At 44.7% G+C, this 24,161-nt stretch overlaps 1 protein-coding gene across 14 annotated transcripts in view; it reads left to right on the top strand.

Moving 5' to 3' along the window:
- BBS9 (Bardet-Biedl syndrome 9) overlaps positions 1-24,161 on the top strand; it is a 430,545-nt gene that overhangs the window by 82,316 nt on the left and 324,068 nt on the right. For all 14 annotated transcript variants that reach the window (XR_008309815.1, XM_053261618.1, XM_053261616.1 and 11 more), the window contains one exon: positions 4,584-4,660. Coding sequence is in view for 13 of the 14 variants with exons in the window: in XM_053261618.1 (XP_053117593.1) it covers positions 4,584-4,660 (77 nt within the window). In the remaining variant the exon portion in view is untranslated. The remainder of the gene's footprint in view (positions 1-4,583; positions 4,661-24,161) is intronic.

The following is a 24,161-nucleotide window of genomic DNA, read 5'->3' as shown; positions in this document are numbered from 1 at the left end:
TGTAGAGTAGTTATTGTAATGAGAAACACAGCCTTAAGTGAGACTTTTTAGCCATCGGCTCAAATGACTTCTCAGTCAAAGCTGCAAGGACCAAAGATAAGCTCCATTGGTTTACATATCAGTGGATACAAATTATTTGTACCTTTCAAAATCGTTTGCAGTCTGAGTGGGAAAAGATTGTTTCCCTGTCCCAACCAGCATGATGCGAGGATATTGGTGCCATTTGACAGAAAAGGCCTATTTTGTGAAGAAACAGACACAACAATGGGAAAAGTAAAGAAATTAAAGTATACAGCTAAAGCCTTTACTTAGATTACCACTTTTTATATAAATTGAATAAATATAAACCGGTATATAAATTTAATAAAATAAACAAATAAATAATACTGCCAACAAATACCATCCTTACAATCAACGTCAAGGCAATTAACCACCTTCCTGAAAGGCATGATTACAGAAGACCCTTTCAAAAGTTCCAACAGAAGCCGTTCAACACAAAATCAAAGAATTAACAAGGCTCTCGTAACAAAGCTACGGACCAGAACAAGCAACATCTTTGATTTAAATGAATATCTTTATTACAGTACTTGACAAGATTTCAGGATTACGACCTTTGATCTGAGCATCCGTCCACCACAACCACCCAACAACGCCACATTTACCATCAAATTGGCAAGCCATGGCACAACATAACATCAATTCATTGGGTATGATGGATAATTCAAACAGTTTATGTGTTAGAGTTCAAGACCGTGCCGGTCTTCAAGGGCATAAAATATATACCCGTGACACCAGCACTGATGGATGAAGTCAAGACTTTGTTGGGAAAGGAGGCAATCTCCCTGGTCCGATGGATGGAACAGGGGTTACAACTCGCTCTATTTCTAAATTCTGAAGCAAGAAGGAGACATTTGTCCAATCGTGGACTTTCGTGACCTGAACCTATTTATCAATATATTTTTTAATGATAGTGTTGCAGAATATCCTTTCTCTGTTACATGGTGAGGGATGGGTTGCAATGCTGGATTTAAAGGATGCTTATTTTCACATCAGAATACAAGAAAATCACAGAAAATGTTTGCACTTTATGGTGTGCACTAATACAACATATTCCCGTTCAGACTGTCAACAGCCCCACAGGTATTCACCAAGTGCATGGCTGTGGTAATTGCTTATCTAAGGACGCAGGATGTTACTGGTTTTCCAATCCTGAACTACTGGCAGCAAAAAACAAAAATTAGTTAAGTTTGCAGATTACAATGGGTTCTCCATCTGCTAGAGGATCTGGAAATCCAGGTGAATTGGAAGAAGTCAAATCTTACACCTGTGAAGAGAATAAATTACACAGGAGCTGAAATAAACACACAACTGAAGAGAGTGTTTCTTCCATCAGAGTGTTACCAGAGAATTGTGGAATTGGTACTGCAGTTTCAACAAAAACCAACTGAGAGCACATACTGTAAAGAAGCTACTAAGTCTGATGGCTTTGTGCACCTCGATGGTGAGGTATGCCAGACTGCGCTTGAGAAAGCTACAGTTCTAATACCTGTTATTGTTTTGCCCCAATGTGGACAATCCATGTATGCTCTTAACAGTACCAGATAATGTGATAAAATCCTTGGGCTGGTGGACAATAGGAACAAATCTTCAAGGGGGCATCCCATTCCAGATGCCTCAGCCTTTGGTGTGGATTACCACTGATGCATCTCTCCAGGCCTGGGGAGTGCACTTGGGAACACACCAGCCTCAGGAACTCTGGGCACCACAACAATGTTGTCTGCACATCAAGTTTCTAGGGCTATTGGCAGTATTTCTAGTGCTCAGATCTTTCAAGCTTCAACTGCACAAACATGTTGTTCAGTTGCAGCTGACAATACAACAGCAATAGCTTATATAAACAAACAGGGAAGAACTATGTCTCGCACACTGTGTCATCTAAGTCTCTAGATTTTGAATTGGTGCATTGCTCAACATAAAGAGGATAGACGACAATACACTCATGGATGCATTAAGTCCATCACAAGTACTGCAACAGCATGAGTGGTCCATGCATCTAGACTATATTTTGCCAATTTTCTGGACTTGGTGCACTCCTGCTACTTTTATATATTCTCACCTTGCCTGCTGTTAAACAGAGTTGTTGCCAAAATACTCCAGGACATGCCGCAATGCATTCTGAAAACTCTGTGGTGGCCAAGGCAGCCATGGTTTCCTCTGGTACTCAAATTGTTAGAGGGAAGGTACCACAGACTGCCTCAGTACGTAGATCTTCTCTCTCTCAAGAGGATGGTCTGGTACTTCATCCAAATCTAAGAACTCTATGCTTAGCAGCCTGGAGGATATACTCTTAGCCAAGATATTACTAAATGATAGGAAAGCCTCCACTAGGTGTAATTAGGCTTATAAGTGAAGAAGGTTCAAGGAATATGCAAGATCCCATGATTTCAAACAGTCTTCTGCTTTGATTAGAAACTTACTTAACCAATTTGAAACATAGTGGGCTAGCAAATGTTTCCCTCAAGGTCTTTTTGGCACCAATATCCTCTCATCATTCTTGTTGGGATGGGGAAACAATCTTCTCCCACCCACACTGCAAATGATTTTGAAAGGTGTAAATAATTTGTATCCACCGAAGAAAGGGTGTTTGATCTCTAGACAATGTTTTTCCCATTGGATAGTTGAACTCATTTATCTGGCGTATAGACACCAGAATGTGGATCCACCAAAGGCCATTACAGCACATTCCACCAGAGCTTATGCTATGTCAGCAGCACATTTGTCAAGCATAAAATTTAAGGACACTTGTATGGCTGCAACTTGGTCTTCAGAATAGATTTTTGTAAGACACTATGCATTAGATCTTCTCTTTGTTGTGGAGGCAAATTTTGGGAGGAGTGTTCTTTAAAAGGTATTGCTATAACTTCCTGTACCTTTCCCTGTAAGGGTAGCTCATACTTATGGAGTATACCCATACTTATGGAGGTCAACAGATCATGTTCCAGATAAACAGGTTGCTTACCTGTAACTGATGATCTGGAAGTGTTCTGTTGACATTCATAAGACCCTCCCTATCTTCCTGCAGCAGTAAGCGACATTGGTGGAGGAAATAAAGACTGACTGTATGCTTTGTACAGACATTGAATGTTACTTACCACATGAGATAAAGTTGGCTGATTTGTAGATTGTTGGCCATCAATAAACTGAGGAAGATGTCGCCGAATGTTCGATATCAATGGAAGTGTTGCTCATGCAGGGGGCTGTTCTCGGCACCACGAAGAGCTAATGAACTCTACCCAGATGGTCCTGCGCAGGTGCAGAACCCATACTTATGAATGTCAATGGATCACTTCCAGATCATCTGTTACAGGTAAGCAACCTGTTTTTTTTCAGTCTAGACACTTGAATGTGACTGTGTGTTTGGATGCACATATGAGTGTACATTCAATTGAAAGCAATGCAGCAAAGATAGATCACATCCGCACTTGGATGGGTATCTGATTTACTCTGTAGTCCTCATACCCTGAGTGGGCATTATTCCTTGCAGTGTAAATGGTCTTGTGGGGTTGAATTGGAGAATTCACGTTTGAGGGCATTTTCGGGGCAATTATTTTCTCCCAGTGATCCTTTACACTGCAACTGGGGTTTTTGTCTCAGTTTAAAGGAGAACTGGGGTGGTAGAGGAAGCGGAATTAGGCCTATGGTTAGGCCAAGGTTGACTCAGCCTTCCATCCTTCCGAGGTCGGTAAAATGAGTACCCAGAATGTTGGGGACAATATGCTAAATCATTGTAAACCGCTTAGAGAGCTCCGGCTATAGAGCGGTATATAAATGTAAGTGCTATTGCTATTGCTATTGCTATGGGTGGAAATTAGACTTGAAGGATTCCTATACTGGGTCATACCAAAATACAATGTTATAATGATGGTATATTCACACTATACTGGGGCAGATAATTAATACTAAGATGTAAGATAATGGGTGCATTCTTAAAGTCAAGGGTCCACAAATTTAGGATTAGCTCACTAACTAACTATTATTCCACTCTTAGGTCTTAGGAGAGAAGCAGGTCTTCTCTTATTTGCACGGGGATATAAAGTGGGTAAGAAACAGTGGGAGCCCTCTCTTACTACTCAAAAGGGATGCCTTCTGTTTCTTACCTTCTCAAAACTGGCAGTAGACATGAGACCGCTAGGGAGGAGATCCGGGTGTCCTGCTCACCAGAGGGTTGGTGGCACTTGCCACACATGAGCTGGCAAGTGATTTGTGGATGCCTGTGTAAAGTGTAAACAGGAGCTTAAGAACTATTCCTGCTCTCAGACATTTTGCTGTCATACAAACTAGTTCACTTTAGATGAGGATGAAAAGGCAGGCAGGAGCTTGTTGCTGTTGGACACCCATATTCATTCTCTGCTTTAGACATATTTTTCTCAGACAAAGCCCCATGTATATCCAAAATGTGACAGATGCTTAAGCCAATACTGATCTTAAGTTGAAGCTCCATCCCTATAAGTCTCCATCTCATGCTGTTGACTGTTTGTTATTAAATTGTCAACTAATTGCTAATTATCTGTTTCTTCTTGCAGATATCTTGCCTGTATCTAAAAAAAGTGAAGATTTGGTGCTTGCTGTGGAGTTCTTGTCTGATCTCAATTCAGTTTCTGTATGTAAACATAAATATTTGTGCAGAGATTTGTTTTTTGTACAGATTGCATACTCTCAAACCAGTACTTAGTCCATTGGTTCCCACCCTGGAGTCCTCCAGATGTTGCTGAATTATAACTCCCATCATTCCCAGCTATAATTGATTGTGGCTGGGGATGATGGGAATTGTAGTTTAGCGACATCTGGAAGAGCCCAGGTTGGGAACCACTGGCTTACACCATTTTATGTCAAAGTAATGACCTTTATGAACATTAGGATTAAATTCTTAACAATGGCCTGGAACCAAATACTTACCTTAGATGCACCCAAGGTTAGGCCATGCCCAGAGGGATAGTAGAAGTCTGAGCTGTTTCAGAAATTGCTTTTTAAACTCCCCCCCCTTTCAAAAATGATTCATCATGTGGTATGAGGTGCTGCTATTTTGAGAAATACAAATCTAAAGCTCCCTTGGGTGCTCTCTAGATGTCTGAAGCTGCAGTCCTAAACACACTTAAAGGTAAAGTGTGCTGTCAAGTCGGTGTCGACTCCTGACGACCACAGAGCCCTGTGGTTGTCTTTGGTAGAATACAGGAGGGGTTTACCATTGCCACCTCCTGCGCAGTATGATACCTTTCAGCATCTTCCTATATTGCTGCTGCCCGATATAGGTGTTTCCCATTGTCTGCAAAACATACCAGTGGGGATTCGAACCAGCAACTTCTGGCTTGCTAATGAAGTCATTTCCCTGCTACTCCATTAGGTGGCTTCTAAGCATACTTACTAGGGAAGAAATCCTTTTTGCTGTCATACAAACCACTGTGCTAGCACAATGATGTTACATTATGAAAAGGATAAGAGCAGCCCTGTTGGATCAGGCCCAAGGCCCATCTAGTCCAGCATCCTGTTTCGCACAGTCGCCCACCAGATGCTGCTGGAAGCCACAGGCAGGAGTTGAGGGCATGCCCTCTCTCCTGCTGTTACTCCCCTGCAACTGGTACGCAAAGGCATTCTGCCTTTGAGGCTGGAAGTGGCCTTTAGCCCTCCGACTAGTAGCCGTTGATAGACCTCTTCTCCATGAAGTTATCCAAACCCTTCTTAAAGTCATCCAGTGATGCAGTGATGTGATGCAATGAAGTTCTGCAAAGACAAGCTGAGCAGCATGGAACAAAGTGGCTCCAAAACTGAAGCACTTTGTGTAACATCAGTTCATCCCATGCTAGCTGTAGAGTGATGGTTACTTATACACAGATGTTCCCATCCTGTTGCAGCAATTGTCAGATATCATTGGTACCCATTGCATTCATAATAGTGGGTTTTGCGCCTATGCAGGACCTTTTGGGCAGAATACATTAGCTCCTTGTGGCACCTAGCCTTGCCCCTTGCACATGGTGCACTACTGTTAATTTTGGCGGTTAGATGTGTCTCCCTTCAGTTGCTTTCTGACCACCAGTGCATTGGTACCTTGGCTACATGGTTCCTTGGAACTGAATATTATCTAAACAAAAACACAAGAAATACAGTGTAAGTTAACCCTCTCAGACTTTGGAATGCTAGACTACGCAAATTCTTATCAGACGACAGACAACAACTTAGATGACAAATTTTTATCAGATGACAACTTAAGGAGAGGAGAGCTGGTCTTGTGGTAGCAAGCATGACTTGTCCCCCTTAGCTAAGCAGGGTTCACCCTGGTTGCATATGAAAGGGAGACTAGAAGTGTGAGCACTGTAAGATATTCCCCTCAGGGGATGGAGCCACTCTGGGAAGAGCAGAAGGTTTCAAGTTTTCTTCCTGGCTTCTGCAAGATAGGTCTCAGAGAGATTCCTGTCTCCATCCTTGGAGAAGCTGCTGCCAGTCTGTGAAGACAATACTGAGCTAGATAGACCAATGGTCTGACTCAGTATATGGCAGCTTCCTATGTATGACGGAATGGATGAACAACTTGGTTTTGACTTGGATGCTGACACTTGTTTTGTATCTGAGAGAGAGAGAGAGAGAGACATTGAATAGAGAAGAATAAAACTTTTAAGAGTTGTCAGTGCTATAAGGAGAAACTCACCTCAGCGGATGACCATGATTTGTGATTTCTGTGTTTGGTTGAGGGACATAATACCTCCACTTGCAAGATCTGTTTGACGTTTTCGCACCAAACACGTAAGAACCGGGCATTGCACTTGAAAGTGGCAATATATGAAGATGTTATGAGACCAGGAATTCCAATGCCTCGGTCTCCAGCCGATACGCCCATGACATCCACCTCGAGTTCGGTGTTGGCAGTGAGGACTGTGTCAAAAGTGCAGTCTAAATCCTCATCATTGGAGGAGACTACCTCAATGGCAGAGGTGCAGTTAAACAACCAAAGCCTTCATCTGGTGGTTCATATCAGCAAAAGCAAAAATCTAAGTGTAAAAACATCGATACTGAGGAGGAGCCTCCTCCTAAGAAACACCACAACAAGGGATTGAAGCCCAGACTATTGCAGCAAGCAGAAAAAAACCAATCGACACCATCCCCTTTGGGACTACAGATGACATCAGGGTCATCCCCTCGAGATCAGGGGGAATTGACATCTGCGGCTCTCCTTGATTATGATGACGATACAGCATCATGAGGTTACCACAATACCACGATGTTGAGACAATTCATTGTCTCCTGCTCCGAACCCACATCAGTCACCGTCTCCCTCGATGCTGAGGGCTTGGGATTGTGTAACTGCAGCCCATTCACCGGTCACCTTCAAAATCAAGGACAATATCGATGAGATGGAGGCTGTGCTTGGACCTGGAGATGCCCAAAGGCTAATGCGTATCCTGGATTCAAATGAGAACACACCATCAGCTTCAACATTCCAAGGCTTCATTAACCAAGGTCTCGATGATGATGGGCATCCTGATGAGGGCACGATACCAAGAACACCAAGTATGTTTCCTCCAAGAACTCAGTTCCTGAAAAATCCATTGACATCAGCATCTCAACCACACACCACAACAATCTCGTTGCCCATGGCACAAGCTATTACTGGGCATGCTTGGAAAACTCCAAGGGACTACACCATGGCTCATGGCTTGGTTCCAGAAGGCAACTGGAGATGACAGCGCCCACACACAGGCTCAGTCACTGGAGCTTCCATATGACTACTAGGAGTACAAGCTTTGGAAAGCCTACCGTCAGGCATCCAAAATGATGATTCCAATGGTGACTCAAGTCACCCCTCTGAGAGAAGACACCACTGCACAGGCTCAGGTGGTGACAGTGTTGCCTAAGCAATACACTACTATGGCAATACAAACAATGGATAGACTTCAGACCCAGCCAGTTAAAAATCAACTTAATCAGACAGTGGTAAAGGCAACCACCTCTACAACTACTCAAACTCAAACCACGCCAAAACTTAGACTATCCACTCAAACATGTACAGCATTCCAGGCAGATGATTATGCCTCTGATTCCTCCATGACAAGTACTACCTCATCGGAACACCCTGATGATCCACTGTGGAGATAGTACCAGTGCCAAATATATTGCCGAATTAGAAGGTGTTTTCTTACCACTATCAAATAACAGAAATGGCTAAAGCTCTAGGCTTAGAGCTGAAGAAACAGGTTTGATCTTGACATCCCTGACTACAATTTCTTGAGTTCAGTATCTACAACTCAGTTAGTGTTTCTACCAATGCTGCCAGTCATATCCAAAGCAGCAAAATCAGAGTGGGAAGTTCTCCAAACAAGAGCACCAACCTCAAAATGTTTGGAGAACTTGTACAGAATACAGGAGGAGGACAACGACTACCTATGCTAAAATCATTGTAAACCGCTTAGAGAGCTCCGGCTATAGAGCGGTATATAAATGTAAGTGCTATTGCTATTGCTAGTGCTACCTAGTGAAACATCCATCTCCAAACTCCTTCATGATAGATTGAGTTTCTTCCACTAAGACAGGAAAATGGCACAGTACCTCGGTAGATGAGGACCAAAAGTTAGATTCCCCCCGCCCCCGGATGCAAACTACTGTTCCCTCTAACAGGAATACCCTGATGTTGTTCACTACAACTCCCAGCATCCCCAGCTGCAGTGGCCTTTGGCTGGGGTTTCTGGGAGTTGTAGTCAACAACATATGGGAATCCCTTTTAGAGGGAACACTAATGCAAACTGTATTCTACTGTGTGCTTGTCTTTAAAAATTGCAAATTCCATGTCATGGTTTGCGAAGTTCACACACCCACCCTGTGGGATGATCTGTTCTATGAACAAGCTAATCTTTCTCCAGAGGAGTTCCTAAATTGCTTAAATGGCATAAATTCTAAGGTGACTTTGTTGACCAGACAACAGTTAAGCAATGCAGAACACTTGGCTGAGACCGAGTCACGCATGCTTGCACTGCTGTTTCGTTACACAGGCATGCTTGATTACAACCAGACATGAAAGAAAAGCTAGAAAGTTTACCATTTGATGGGAAAAGTCTGTTTTATAAAAACACTGACTTGACAATGGAGTCTATGAATAAGTTGAAATATACGACAGAAAACATTTACTACTACGACATAGTCTTATAACTCATCCAGATACCGCCCGTACAACAGGCAACAAGGTAATTACAGACAATCTAAACTGAAAGATTATTGGAAGCCATATCAATGCTTCAATAAAAAACCATACAATCAAAGGACAAAGACATGACAAGGTCAACACACAAAGACCACAGAGGTGAATAAAAAGCATCTTTGATTGCAAGGTCAGCCCACCGACAAGCCTTATTTCTGTGATGCTAACCATCCAACCACAAATAAAAACCAACCTAGCCACTACAGTCATGAAGCTGGCAAGTCGTGCCTTCGCATGGCACAAAATAACATTGGATTAATGGATTCTGCATATGATCCAGACAGCTTATATGCATAACCCAGACGGGTTCAGGACTCTGCTGGATTAAATGGAATAAAATACACCCCGACAACTCCAACACTGATGGAAGAAGTCAAGACTCTCTTGGACAAGGAGGCGATAATGCCAGTATGGTGGACAGATCAATGGAGCGGCTTCTACTCCTGCTATTTTCAGATACCCAAGTGGGATGGGGCATAAGGCCAATCATGGACTTAAGTTGGCTGAACCTGCACATTGATGTGTGGAAGTTCTGCATGATAATGTTTCAAGTCATCCTTCCCCTCCTGCATGGGGAGGAATGGCTTGCAATGCTGGATTTGAAGGATACATATTTCCATATTGGGATTCAAGCCAATTATAGAAAGTACCTAAGATTCACAGTGGGATGCAATGTGCACCAGTACAACATACATCCGTTTGGTTTGGCGACAGTGCCTTGTCAGTTCACCAAATGCATGGCTGTGATAGTAGCTTATCTGCGGTACAAGGAGATAGTGATATTCCAGCTCATGGATGACTGGCTGCTGTCTTCAAAAGAAATAAACAAGTTAGTTTCTCAAATCACAACAGTCCTCTTTCTTCTGGAAGACTTGGGCATCCAAATGGATAAGTTACATATCCCATATCTTCCCCAGGCACGCAATCAATATATCAGCGAAATGGTTGCAGCTTTTGGGGACAAACCAATACAAAAAGCTCAGAATGTCAAGAAACTGCTGGGACTCATGGCTTCATGAACCTTGACTGTGCATTATGCAAAGCTATAACTCAGGAAACTACAGCTCTGGTTTCTGTCAATTTTCAGACTGAATGTGGACAGTGCACACATGCTCTTGACAATCCCATACTCAGTTCTGATCTCTTTCAAATGGTGGACCAAACAAGACAATTTGCTTTCAGGAATAGAATTTCAGATACCCCAACCAAGGAAATGGGTCACAACAGGTGAATCCCTGAGGAGATGGGGAGCACACTGCTGGGAGCTCAAAGTGCAAGGCCTGTGGATGCCTCAGCAACATCAATTGCACGTAAACTTCTTGGAACTATTAGGAGTATCCCATGCCTTAAAGTCCCATGCACCAGGGAAATGGGAAATTTTTAGGGGTATAGAATCACCTGAGAGTATTTTCCATTAAGCATGAATGGAAGAACTTGATCCAGTGAAAATATAAATGTGTGCTTTGTTCAGAATATTTTTAGAGTAGAATTGTTTACATAATATTGAAGAAAAAGCTTGTAAACATATTAATGTATTGAACTGCTAGTTGTACCGGGTAATACAATTCTTCTTACTCTGCGATTGACAATGTCCTCCATAATTCATCTTAACAAATTACAGAGGAAAATCATAGCAGATCCTCAGAACATACATGTTTGATCTTATACAGACACTGTCAACATCCATTTGATATTGGCACATAAGAGAATTTTGTGTTGGATCTGTTCCTATTGCATATTTGGCCCACTAATGCTAGTGCAGTATGAATAAGGGCTTTCTATCTTGCTATGTTACTGCAATATGTGATTATGACAATTACTTACATTTAAGCTCTGAATCCAGAGTGAATGTAATGATTTTTGTTATTAAAATCTTAGCTTTCCTTGATAAAAACAGGAAAAGTTATACACAACTATGGGAAAGTGAGTGGGATCTTATCTTGTTTATGACTGTGCTTCATTTTCATTGCTGACAGAGTTTGCAGTTGATGAGCGGTGACAGCTTAAACCACATTAAAAAGAAACTGGTTCCCTATAATAAACTATATTTATGTACCACCCCAAATAAACCTATTTTGTGCCATCTGCTGTCTGTTCCAGAAGCTAAACCCAGCTTCCTATTCCCACCAAACGCTGCCAGTTGTTGATCCATCATCACTTGCTTTCAGCTGTCAGTGAACATTGGCTCAAGTTAGACATTATGACAAACCATGGTTTGTGTTGACCATAGTTTTGAAACCAATTATATACAACAGGCAAACCCAGTTTTAGAGGTCCTTGTCTGCTTTTGATTTCCATCCTCTCATAAGTTCATTTATAATCCTCTCATCATAAAGTTCACCCCCATAGTGCAGCAGCCTCTGAAGACAAAGTGACAGAAGTAACACTATGGCTTGTCAGTTCAGGTATTGAACCTAGCCACAAATTAGCTTTCTTAAGCATAGTCCGGTACAATGTCTGAATTGAACTATTGTCTGTGTTCCCTGTTACTCCATTATCTGTGCTAAAAGTTATTATTAGATGTTAGTAGGACAATTGGCATGCTTTTCCGAGAGCCAATTGTGTTGGTTGTAACAAATCAACCCTAATATGTAGAAGGTTAATAAGCTCAACATTGTAATATGTTCAAAAATTATTTTAATATCCATAATGTATGTTTAAGACTTAACTATTCTGGGTCTGAATAATATTTTGCAGTTTATTTCTGTAATAGCGGTAGAAGACAGGAAATACTTTACTTGCCTAAACAAAAAATTGAGAGGAAAGAATTGCTTCTAAATATGTGTGTGCTATTTTATAATTGTCTGTCTTGTAAAGATTTTAAATTTAAATTGCCCATAATTACATCTGTAGTTTGGATAATGTAAACTGTCTCTTGAAAGATAAGGCATAATAGACTAAAATATATTACTTTGATTTATACAAACATACACACACTGGACCAGTTCAGACGTTGCATTCCCAATCTAACCAATGACAGATAGTTGAATTGAGAATCGGCAGCAAACTCAAGCTCTCTCTCCATGGTTTGATCTTGGTTTGTAGGGAGTACTCAGACCAGAGGCTGACATCCAGACTAATTTTGTGTATGCTGAAAAATGTGTCCACATAGGCATGCATGGCTTCAGTCTCCTTCCCTCCAACAAGACATGCAGGATAAGATAGAGCATTTGCCTTTGGATAGTGACGGCCTTTTCAGCCCAGAAACGAATGACACCATAGAACCCATGAAAAAGTTTTCACGGCCAAAACCTTTACCACCTCTTCAATGCCTCATACTTATTCTCAACACTATCGCAAATTTGACAAACCTAGGTCCCAATTCAGCAGGCTGGACCGTGAATACTACTACAGGCCTTTTCAGCAGTCTCAAAGGTGCTCGTTTCTGCAGAGACAGAAACAAAGTCTTAAGCCAAGATGTCCTGATGTCTCTAAGTAGAACCTTTGACTTCTCCATCGCCTTGTAGATTGGAACTGCTGTGGTTTGTCCTCTACTTAGCACTCTGGTGCCTTACCACGTCCTTATCACATCTTATCACACCTGGGTGCTAAGTATTGTTACCACCGGCTACCCAATGGGCAGGGTTCTACTGCCGATACTTTCAAGATCCAAAAAGGGATGGAGGCCTGCATCCCATACTGGACTAAAGTTCTTGCAATGCATTCACATACACCAGGACATTTCGAATGCTGACTTTGCAACAGCTTCTTCCCCTCCTGTCTGAGGAAGAGTGGCTTGCCACTCTAGATCTAAGATCACTTACTTTTATGTAGCCATCTGTCCCCAACACAGGAAATATCTGTGATTAACTGTGGAAGACCAGATTTATCAACACACTGTCCTTCCCTTTGGCCCTTTCATGGCCCCTCGCATGTTCACGAAATGCATAAGCACAATTATTGCCCATCTGAGGACTTAGAAAATATCCATCTTCCCTTCTTTGGACAATTGGCTGATCAGCTTGTACAACAGAGACTTGCTGGTGGATCATATCAGTTCTCTCTCTGTTGTGCACCCTGGGCATCCAAGTAAACTGGAAAAAATCCAATTTGTTCCCCCAACGGTCTTTTCCTTATATAGGAGCAATACTTGAAGAAGAGCTCAAGCACACCTTTCTCCCAGAGGAACATTGACTCACAATTGTAAATCTTGTCCACTCCTTTGTCTCCAACCCAACTCAGAGTGCGCAGACCATACAGCACCATTTGGGCTTGATAGCATCCTGCACGTCAACAGTGAACTACACTAGACTCCACATGTGGCTGTTTCAGCTATGGCTCCTGCCCACATTCCAATTGAATGTTGACAACCAACACCTGCAACTTGTGATACTACAACCTGTACTGGACTCCCTACTTTGGTGGGCTCTACCGGTAAACCTCAACATGGTTCTTGTGTTGCACCCACCTACACGAACAATATCCGTCACTACAGACACATCCTTGAAAGGCTGGGGCTCCCACTGTGCAGTCCTTCATGCCCAGGGCCTCTGGAACCATCAGCAAGTTTCTTTAAATATCAGTTTCCTGGAGCTTCTGGTAGTTCTTTCCCTGAAATTGTTCCTTCCATATTTGTCTGGCAAAACGTTTCAGTGCCACTAGACAACACCACGGCTATCACATATATAAACGGTCAAGGGGACACAGTCTCCAGGTCCCTCTGCAACCTCACCATTCAACTCTGGGACTACTGCGCCACCAAATTTACCCCCTAGCTTTCCACATAAAGGATTCTGACAACATCTTGGCAGATAGCTTCAGCAGAGAAACCAACCATTCTTGCCAGCATGAATGGGAACTTCACAGAGACGTCCTCACCGCTCTCTTCCAACTGTGGGGGACTCCCCAAGTTGGACCTATTTGATACACAACAGAACAAGAAATGCCCACTTTTTTGTTTTAGGGCTGCAGTAGGAAAAGGGTCCCTGGGAGATGCCTATCAGATTCCTTGGAAGGACCCCCAATTCTACCTTTTCCCACCATTCCCACTTGTGTCCAAAGTCATAAGCAAAATCCCGCTCGACCTCTACTTATGACCATGGTGGCTGAGGCAAACCGTGGTTCCCTCTCCTTCCGATTGTCTCAAGGGTCTCACTGTAATCTACAGCAGCCTCTGGATCTCCTCCCTCAGAACAACGGGAAGGTCTTTCACCTTCACCACAGATGAAAGATCCTTAATATGATTTTGTGGAGGCTGAATGTTTACATAATATTCTCCTTCATGAAAGGAAAGCCTCCACCAGGTGCAATTACAAGTGCAAATGGAAAATATTTTCAATTTACACACAATCCAAGGGCTTTGACCAATCTGCAGCATCGGTGTGTCAGGTCCTTCTCTACCTTACCTCTATTAAATAAGCAGGTCTCTCAAATTCCTCTATTAAAGTACATCTACCAGCCTTTTCCGCTATGCATCCCAGATGGGCTTCTAAATTTCTTTCCCCCCACTCTGACTGTAAGATATTTCTGAAAGGCCTAAATAACTTTTTTCCTCCAGGTAGGCAACTCTAGTCCTGTCATCTCTCACTGAGACCCCCTTTGAGCCTCTATCCTTAGCACCTCTCATATTACTCATTATGAAAACTGCTTTCCTGATCGCGATCACTACTGCAAGAAGGGTTAGCAAACTGACCGATTTGAGGATAGATTTGCCTTTTATCACCTTTTACCCCAATAAAATAGTTATGCTCCCCACTTTCCTGCCCAATATAGTGTCTGAATTCCACATCAATCAAGACATCACCTTACCTACCTTTTCCCTAAATCTGTTTTCACCCCTTCTCTAGACGTTCTCGGGGCACTTTTGTTTTACATGGACAGGACAAGAGCTTAAGGAAATCTAACAGACCTTTTGTGTCTTTCGATAGTCCCGATAAGGGCCAGCCTGTCTCCAGACAAAGACTATCTGAATGGCTGGTTCAAGCTACCCTCTTGTATTATGAGAAGCAGGGGGTAAAACTACCTTCTACAATCAAAGCACGTTCCACCAGGGCAATGGCCACTCCAGCTGCTCACCTGTCTGGAGTTAGCTTCTCTGAAATTTGCAAAGCCTTTGCTTGGTCTACTGACATACTCTTGGTTTACTGACATACGTCCTAGACATCCGCTTCACGGCTGAGGCTGGTTTTGGGCATGCATCTCATGAACTTCATCCTTGTGCCCACCTCCTTTCTTTCATTGCCCACGTTGTGAAGGATACCGGACCACCACAAAGATAAACAGGTTGCTTGCCTGTAGTTTTTGATATTGTAGTGGTCTGGTATCATTTACAGCACTCACCCAGCCTCCCCATTTACTGGATGTTCTCATCATGACCTACCTGTCTCCTGCATCTTGAACACAAATCTTCACAGCGGCCATCCAGGAACTGAGAGAGAGAGAGCGTTCTAGGGCCAAGAATACTGTGTGCAAAGGGTGGGGCCTCAGAGCACTTCAAGGAGCTTGTGAATCCTTTCACAGGAGTCACTGTGCAGGCACAGAGCCCACATTGTGAATGACACCAGACCACTAAAAGGCCAGATGTTAGGTAAGCAACCTGTTTTTCCCTGAGGGTCCCACAACCCTCACAACATATTTTCAGGAGTCACAGGTAGCTACAAAGGGAAGGGGAGATCAGTAAAAATAGCCCCTCTCCCATTGTGCTGAGGATTTTTTTTTTTAACTTGTGCAGTGATAGTCTGAATATTGCCCACAGATCTGGATAGTGATCCCATAACAGTCATAAACAATGGGTTCTGGACCTGCGCAGACCAAATTCAGGTAAAATATGTTAGCTCCTCGAGATGCCTCCAACCGCCTCCTGCATGTGCCCAACAGTATCTTGTGACTCAGGAGTTAGGCATCCTCCTTTCAGTTTCTTTCTGACCGCCTTAGCGATCACATCTTCAGATTTCTAGAGCTCCTCAGAAATAAACAATTAAACTAAAAAAACAACTCAGTGGCTTGAAAATGGAACAGACGACGACTATTCTAGGCTTTACCCACTGAACTGGGAAAATCTTGAGGTGATAAGACAGACTTTGACCACGCAACGCTGAACAGTATAGGAGACGTTTATCTATTTTAACTAGTTTATGGCGGGATTTATTGGCTTGACCCTGGACTGGAATTGACTACTCTTTGTATAGACCCCCCTCCTTTTCTGTACCTCCAATGAGTACAAAAGCTCCTAGGGAGAAGACCACCTTTAAAAGGTGTGAAAATTGCAAGGGGAAACTCCCTTCAATTGATGCACACCAACTTTGTTTGCTGTGCCTGGGGGAGGGCCATAGTGCCACGGCTTGCTCAATCTGCTGAGCATTCTTGAAGCAGACTTAGAAAAACTGGGCGACTCGACTAAAGGTTGCATTAATGGAAGACAGACTTTGCCCTGGGAAATTTGTACCACAGACTCCCGTGACCTCCAGTTAGACCTCGAGATCGTCACCAAGAAATGCAACGTATATGCAGTCTAAATTCTCGGTGTCTGGACCAGTAGCCTCGACCTCAAGGGATGAAACACCTTTTAAGAGCAACTGCCATATATGCCAGCCCCAAAAGAAAGGGCAAGCCATCGCCTGAGGCACTGCCATCTAAGAAACATAAAGTCAAGACACACAAGAAACATCACAGTCAGACATTGGAGATAACCCCCTCAGCAATGGGTTTACAACAAACAAGAAGCCCATTGGCGTCAGCATCGGATCGGCATCGATTGGAGTCACGGCATCAAGCGGTATCGCTCTCACTGACACCAACTCCACAACAGTCTCCTTCGACACCACACTCAATATCGACAGCCTCAATATCGAAGCTGAGTGGGCAAGTGCTGGAATCTCAACACTGAGCAGCATCTCCCTCATCAAGACCTGTACCGCTGATATCGACGTTGAGACCAGAGCATTCAAGACCTGTGTCTCTGTGTAAACCGGCCTGAGCCATTTTTGGAAGGGCAGTATAGAATGAATGAATGGAAGGAAAATAAATAAATAAATAAATAAATAAATAAGAAAGCAAGCAAGCAAGCTATGCTACAGACTCCTCCGGAGAAGAGTCCGAGGAGTATATCCCAGAGCTCAGTCAGAATGTATCGACATCTCCGTCGGCACTGCCGACGGAAGAGATGAAATCCTATCACCAACAGATGGAGATGGCTGAGGTACTGGGCCTGGACCTTAGACAGAAAACAACTGATCTGGATGACCTGGTGTACAGCTTTATGTAAAGAACAGCAGGAGTGCCACCAGTTCACTTCCCAATGCTACCGGTTATTACCAAGGCTGCAAAATCAGCTTGGGAAGTTGTTCAGATGTCCACACCAACATCAAAGCAGCTGGAAACACTGTACAGAATACAAGAAGATGACAACGAGTACCTCATGAAACACCTGACACCGAATGCACTGGTAATAGATTGTGTGTCATCGTCCAGAGGTGGAAGACACCACACAACCCTGTTGAATAAGGAAGGACGCAAGCTGGATGTGCTTGGCAGAAGGACTTACTCAAGAGCAGGGGTGTAACTACAATTAGGCAGGGGGAGGCCGTTGTCTCGGGGCCCCCCGCCTTGGGGGGGCCCCTCAGAGGCTCTCCCCCCCCCCAGCGCCTACCCGATCTTCCGCCGCCAAGGAGGCAGCCCTGGAAAGCTCACGGTAGGTTTTCGAAATCAAAGGACAGGAGCATGCACAAGAGAGACACCCCCGCCCAAGCCCAGGGAGAAGCGCGGAAGGCGGCTTCCTCTTCGGTGGGCGGGTGAGGGGGGCGGCCATGCGAGGTGAGAGCGCGGCTGGCTGGGTCCCCCTGAAGCCACGGGGCTGGTGGCAGCGTGCAGTTGTTGCTGCTGCATCTCTTGCCCGGTTTCTGTTCTGGCTAGTGGTCTGGGGAAAGGGATGCCGCACGCGCGCGCGCGCGCGCTCGATCACTCACCCAGCTCTCCTTGTTCTTGGGCATGTCGGGGAGAAAGGCGAGGCGTGAACTCGGGCATTACTTGCTGCAAGGAAGTCGGAGAGGGCTGCTGAGCAAGTCCAGGCTAACCAACACCTTTTCCGTTGACAACACCATTTCCCCTCTCAGGCACTGGCAGCCAGAGATCCAGGGCGGCAGCAAGCAGAGCGTCTTTAGTTGATATGGGAGGAGTGGGAGGAAAATGGACTCCTGTTTCCCCCACTTTTATACTGATTTTTAGTGTACCTGAAGCCCCCAACATTCAGACCTGAGACCTCTACGAGTTCAGTCCTATGCCTCTCTACTCACAGGCTGTAGTCCTGTGGACACTTGCCTGGGAGTAAACCCCACTGAGCACGGTGGGACTTACTTCTAAGTGATTGCACATGCATAGGTTTGAACTGCAAATGTTGGATCTTCTACGCAGGGGGAGATAATTGTGATTCAAACAGCAATTGGTATCAATACGCCATCACAAATCTGTTGTATTAGTTGGTTCTGCTTTCGTGTTATCTATACCTTGCAACTAGTTGGGATAGTTAGCAGAGACATCCGGCCAGAGGAAGGAGAGGTAAGCAGTGACAGCGGGGGGGGGGGGGCATTTAAGAATCTTGTCTCAGGGCCCACTCCAACCTAGTTACGCCCCTGCTCAAGAGCATGCCTCTCCATTAAGATAGCCAATTAAATTGCTTGCTTATCTAAATATACATACTCCTTGTGGGAGAATTTATTCGAAGAGCGGGCTAATCTGACTCCAGCTGAATTTCAGAAGAAACTTGAGAGCACCTTCATCAAGACGACAGCAACACGCCAGCAGTTAGCTAATGTATAGCATCTAGTGGAATTGGAATCCTGCACTCTAACATCTGCGATAATGCTAAGGAGGCACGTCAACCACCCTACAACAAGATATGCATGAATGTATAGAAGCACTCCATTGTGATGGTAAAGACCTGTTTTCAGAAGAAACAGATACCACAATGGAGCAGTGGGGGGAAAAATACGGCAAAGTTGTTTATGACTCAAAGGTAGACGAATACTAGATACCAACCTTTCTAAAGAACATGTAATGACAAAACGAACAAAAAGACTACAGGAAACCATATCAACAATAAAACTGCAAATCTTATACTGCTAGAAATAGACCTAACCAGCAGAACCGCAACAAGGCTGCGCAGCAGGCCAAGCAGCACTTTTGATTGCACTCAGAGCCAACCAGCACCCAACAACATAATATTACCTACCATCTGCGCAAGGAAGAACACCTTGATGCTTGTCAGAGTCCCCATCAAACTGCACCAGCATGGCACCATATAACATCAGCCCAGTGGGTGTTATGTATAATCACAACGGGGTATGCAGTAGAATTCGTGACTCTGGCAGAGTTTATAGGAATAAAATATACCCCCAAGACAGCAACTCTGAAGGAAGAGGTCAAAGAATTGTTGGAAACAGGCGATCACACCAGTGTAGGGATGTGCACGGACCGCGGAGGCACGGTCCAACGCTGCGGGGGTGTCGCTTTATGGGCGGGGGGTTGTACTTAACCCTCCCACCGCTTTTCCTCCTCTGGCGCTCCATTTTCAAGTAAAATCTTTGGAGCAGCAGTGTTCCTCTCTGCTGCCCCTGACCCCTTGTTGACTGCAAAATGCGGAAGTAACATCTGTGCATGCGCACGCCACTGACATCACACACACACACACACCCGCAGGACCAGGCAACATGCAAACCTCTAACATGGCCTGTGGACCAATTCGTGCAGTGGGATCACAGTCAAGCGGGTTTTTACTCCAGATACTTTCAAATCCCGAAACAGAGTTGGGGCATATGCCCAATAATGGACTTACGTTGGTTGAACCTGTATGTCGAAGTGCAGAAGTTCTGCATGATAACGCTGCAAACAATCCTCCCACTTCTACACGAAGAAAGATGGATTGCAATGCTGGATTTGAAGGACGCATACTTTCACATTGGCATACAAGAGAACCACAGAATACCTGCGCTTCACAGTAGGCACAGAGATATACCAGTACAATGTGCTACCCTTCAGCCTGGCGACTGCCCTGAGGGAGTGTATGACAGTAATCATAGCCTACCTTCAAATACAGGGTCTCTCCATCTTTCCATATCTGAACAACTGGCTCATCACTGCAAAAACAAGGACACAGTTAACCTTCCACGTACAGGTAGTGACATTGCTATTACACAACTTGGAAGTACGAATCAATTAGAAGAAGTCACATCTGCAACTGAGCAAGTTTCTACAATTTAGGGATGTGCAGGGATTGCGGAGGTGTGGTCCGACGCCGGAGGGTGTGTGTGTTGCTTTAAGGGCAGGGGGGCATTGTACTCACTCCTCCTGCCGCTTTATTCCCTCTGGCGCTCCATTTTCAAGCAAAATCTTTGGGGCAGCAGCGGTCCTCCCTGCCCCCTTGTTGCCTGCTAAAAGTCCGCTGCCGTGTGTGCACATGCACGGAAGTTCCTTCCGCTTTTAGCAGGCAACAAGGGGGCAGGGGCGGCAGGGAGGACCGCTGCCGCCCTGACGATTTTGCTTGAAAATGGAGCGCCGGAGGGGAGAAAGTGGCAAGAGGAGTAAGTACAACGCCCCCGCCCTTAAAGCAACACCCCACCACCTGGTGTCGGACCGCTGGACCAGCGAACTGGTTCTCAGGCCTCTAACCTGGTCTGCAAACCAGTTCATGCACATCCCTACTACAATACATTGGCGTAGTAGTAGACATGGACGACCAAAAGGCATATTTACCGGAAGACAGGTACAAGCGCATTCGGGAGATAGTGGAAGTATTCCAAACTACACCACTACAAAAAACCAGAATGATTCAGGTACTCTTGGGCCTGATGGGTTCATGCACGTCCACAGTGTGCTATGTGAAACTGAGACTGAGGAAACTGCAGATGTGGTAGTTGGCAGGATTTTGACCCAATATACATCCTCAGAACAAACTCCTACTTCTACTAAGGAAGGTGTTAGCCTCTCTTCTCTGGTGGGCCAACAGCAAAAATCTCCAGGAGGGAGTCCCATTCAAGTCTCTGGTGCTCACGCTGACAGTAACAACGGATGCCTCCATGCAAGGCTGGGGAGCTCATCTGTCAGACCTAAGGATACAGGACCTCTGGTCTGCTCGAGAAAGGTAGTTACATATAAGCTTCCTAGAACTACTAGCAGCCTTTAAGGCTCTACAATCGTTTCAGGACATCATCACAAACCATGTGATCCAAGTTCAGATGGACAATACCACCGCAACTGTATACATAAAAAACCAAGGAGGCACTGTGTCGAAACCACTGTGTCAACTCAGTCTACAGATGTGGAACTGGTGCATTGCACAGAATATTTATATGATGGCCATCCACATTAAAGGAGAAGACAACTCACTAGCGGATGCATTGAACAGGAGTCATGTGTGCCAACAGCACGAATGGAAACTGAATCCCTTACTCCTGAAACAGCTATTCGTCTCTTGGGGAACACCAATGATCGACTTGTTCGCAACCACCCAGAACAAGAAATGCAAGCAGTACTGCTCCAGGATAGGTCTGGGAAAATGATCCAAGGGTGATGCCTTCCAGTTTCAATGGACTCAGAGTACATTTTACTGGGGATGTGCCTGGACTGGTCTGGAGGCCATTTTAGAGGCCTCCGAACCGGTTCGGATGTTGCCCGGTTCGGCGCTGTGGGGTGGGGGTTTGTACTTATCCCTCCCGCTGCTTTTCCCCCTCTGGCGCTCCATTTTTCTACAAAGTTTTGGGGGTAGCAGCATTCCTCCCTGCTGTCCCTGCCCCCATTGTTTGCAGGAAATAGTGGAAGTACCCACTGCATGTGTGCCCGCTGCATGTGCATGTCACGCACGTGATGTGCGTACGTAATGTGCAATGTGTGCGGCAGAAGTGTGCGGTGGTGGGCACATGTGCATCGGGTACTTCTGCTATTTCCTGCAAATGCTGGAAATAGCCCCCAAACATTGCCGCCCCCAAAACTTTGTAGAAAAACGGAGCAACGGAGGTGGAAAAGTGGCGGGAGGGGTAAGTACAACCCCCCCGCCCTTAAAGTGAGACCCTCACTCGGTGCCGAACCTTGTCTCTGCGGTTCCGTGCACATCCATACATTTTACTTGTATCCACCATATCCCCTACTTAACAGGGTGATAGCCAAGATACTGCAGGACAAAACCAGATAAATTTTAATAACTCTCTGGTAGGGATGTGTAAACAGGTCCAATGGTTCAGGGTAGAACTGAACCATCCCGTTTGGTCCGACCCCAGACTGAACACCCCCGACTGTTCGTAGGGGTTCTTGGATTTTTTTTTAAGTTAAAAAAACAATTTTTTACTTACTCCCTTCGGGGGAGTTGTTGGAGGTGGCGGAGGGGGTTCCACGGAGGTTCCCCTCCCTCTGCCGGCCTCCCTTTTTGCTGCCATTCGGTCACGCAGAGGCCAATTGTGCAGGCACAGCAGTCTCCAAAATGTCCACCGCTCCAGAAAGGGAAGGCCCGAATGGACCGAAGAGCCAGCTGAATGGCTGGTGGCAGCAAAAAGGGAGACTGGCAGGGTGAGGAAGAACCTCCACAGATGCCACCCACCGCCTCTAACAATTCCCCTGAAGGGGGTAAGTAAATTTTTTTTTAATTTTTTTTAATGTTTGCGAAACCACCCCCGGACTGGACTGGACTGGGGGTGGTGGTGGTTTCAAGAGGGTGCTGGACTGAACTGGCCCGGTCCAGTTCGGGTCTGGTCCGGACTTGATCTCAACCAGGCCAGCCTGTTCTGTGCACACCCCTACTCCCTGGTGACCAACACAGCCATGGTTCCCACAACTACTCATACTGTCTGGCTGGAACCACCGGAGACTTCACAGCAGACAGACCAAATATCTTCAGAAAAAGGTCAATTGCTACACCCGAACCTAGTCACACTGAATGTGACTAGGCATGTGACTAAGCACACAGCATGGAGAATAAGTTACTGAGAAAAATCTTACTAAATAACAGAAGGAGATCCACTAGAAAAAATTATCAGGCCAAGTGGAAGAGATTTTGCACCTATGCAGAATCAAGACACTTTGCACCCCAAAAAGCAACACTAAAGGAGATGTTGCTATACCTCACGTCCTTGAAATCAAAGGGACTCACAAATGTCTCTATCAAGGTTCATATGGCAGCAATTGCAACATTAACGAAAAACCATTTGAACCAATGACAACTGTTGCTATGAAAATGGTGGCATTAAAAACATTATTCCTGGGGGTGATAACAATTGCAAAATGTGTAAGCGAGTTTCTAGCACTGCGTATAGACGAACCATATACAAAATTTTATCCGGACAAGGTAATGATGTTCATGGATCCTGACTTCAGACCAAAGATAGTCTCAGACTTATATTTGAATAATGATATAGTCCTACCAACCTTTTTCAGGAATCCATCCTCGCCTTTGGAGCACGCTATTCATTCTCTTGATGTGTGCAGAGCGATTCTGTTCTATTTAAAGAGGTCATAGAAGATAAGGAAAACAAAACATCTATTTGTCTGTGTAAGTGGCCAACAAAAGGGCCAGACACCATCATGCCAAAGGATATCACACTGACTAGTGGAAGTCATAATGATAGCTTACGAACTACAAAAGGTGGCCTCTCCACGTTCAGTGAATGCCCATTCAACAAGATCATATGCAACATCGGCAGCACATTTGTCCGGTAGAAACTTCAAGGACATCTGCATGGCTGCTTCCTGGGCTTCAGACCAGACATTTGTCAAGTATTATACTTTAGACCTTCACTCTGCAGTGGCGGCTGAGTTTGGAAGAGCAGTGCTGAAAAGGGCATTACAATAGCTTGCGGCTTCCACCTCCTAAAGGGAAGCTCGTAATTCACCCATTGTTTATGACTGTCATGGGATCACTATCTAGATAAACAGGTTGCTTACCTGTGACAGATGATCTGGTAGTGATCCCACGACATTAATAAAACCCGCTCAGCCATCC

Source organism: Hemicordylus capensis, chromosome 6 (genome assembly GCF_027244095.1).
Source record: "Hemicordylus capensis ecotype Gifberg chromosome 6, rHemCap1.1.pri, whole genome shotgun sequence".
Classification (NCBI taxonomy): domain Eukaryota; kingdom Metazoa; phylum Chordata; class Lepidosauria; order Squamata; family Cordylidae; genus Hemicordylus; species Hemicordylus capensis.
The sequence above is the reverse complement of the archived record's forward strand: the minus strand, read 5'-3'. Positions and strand labels throughout refer to the sequence as shown.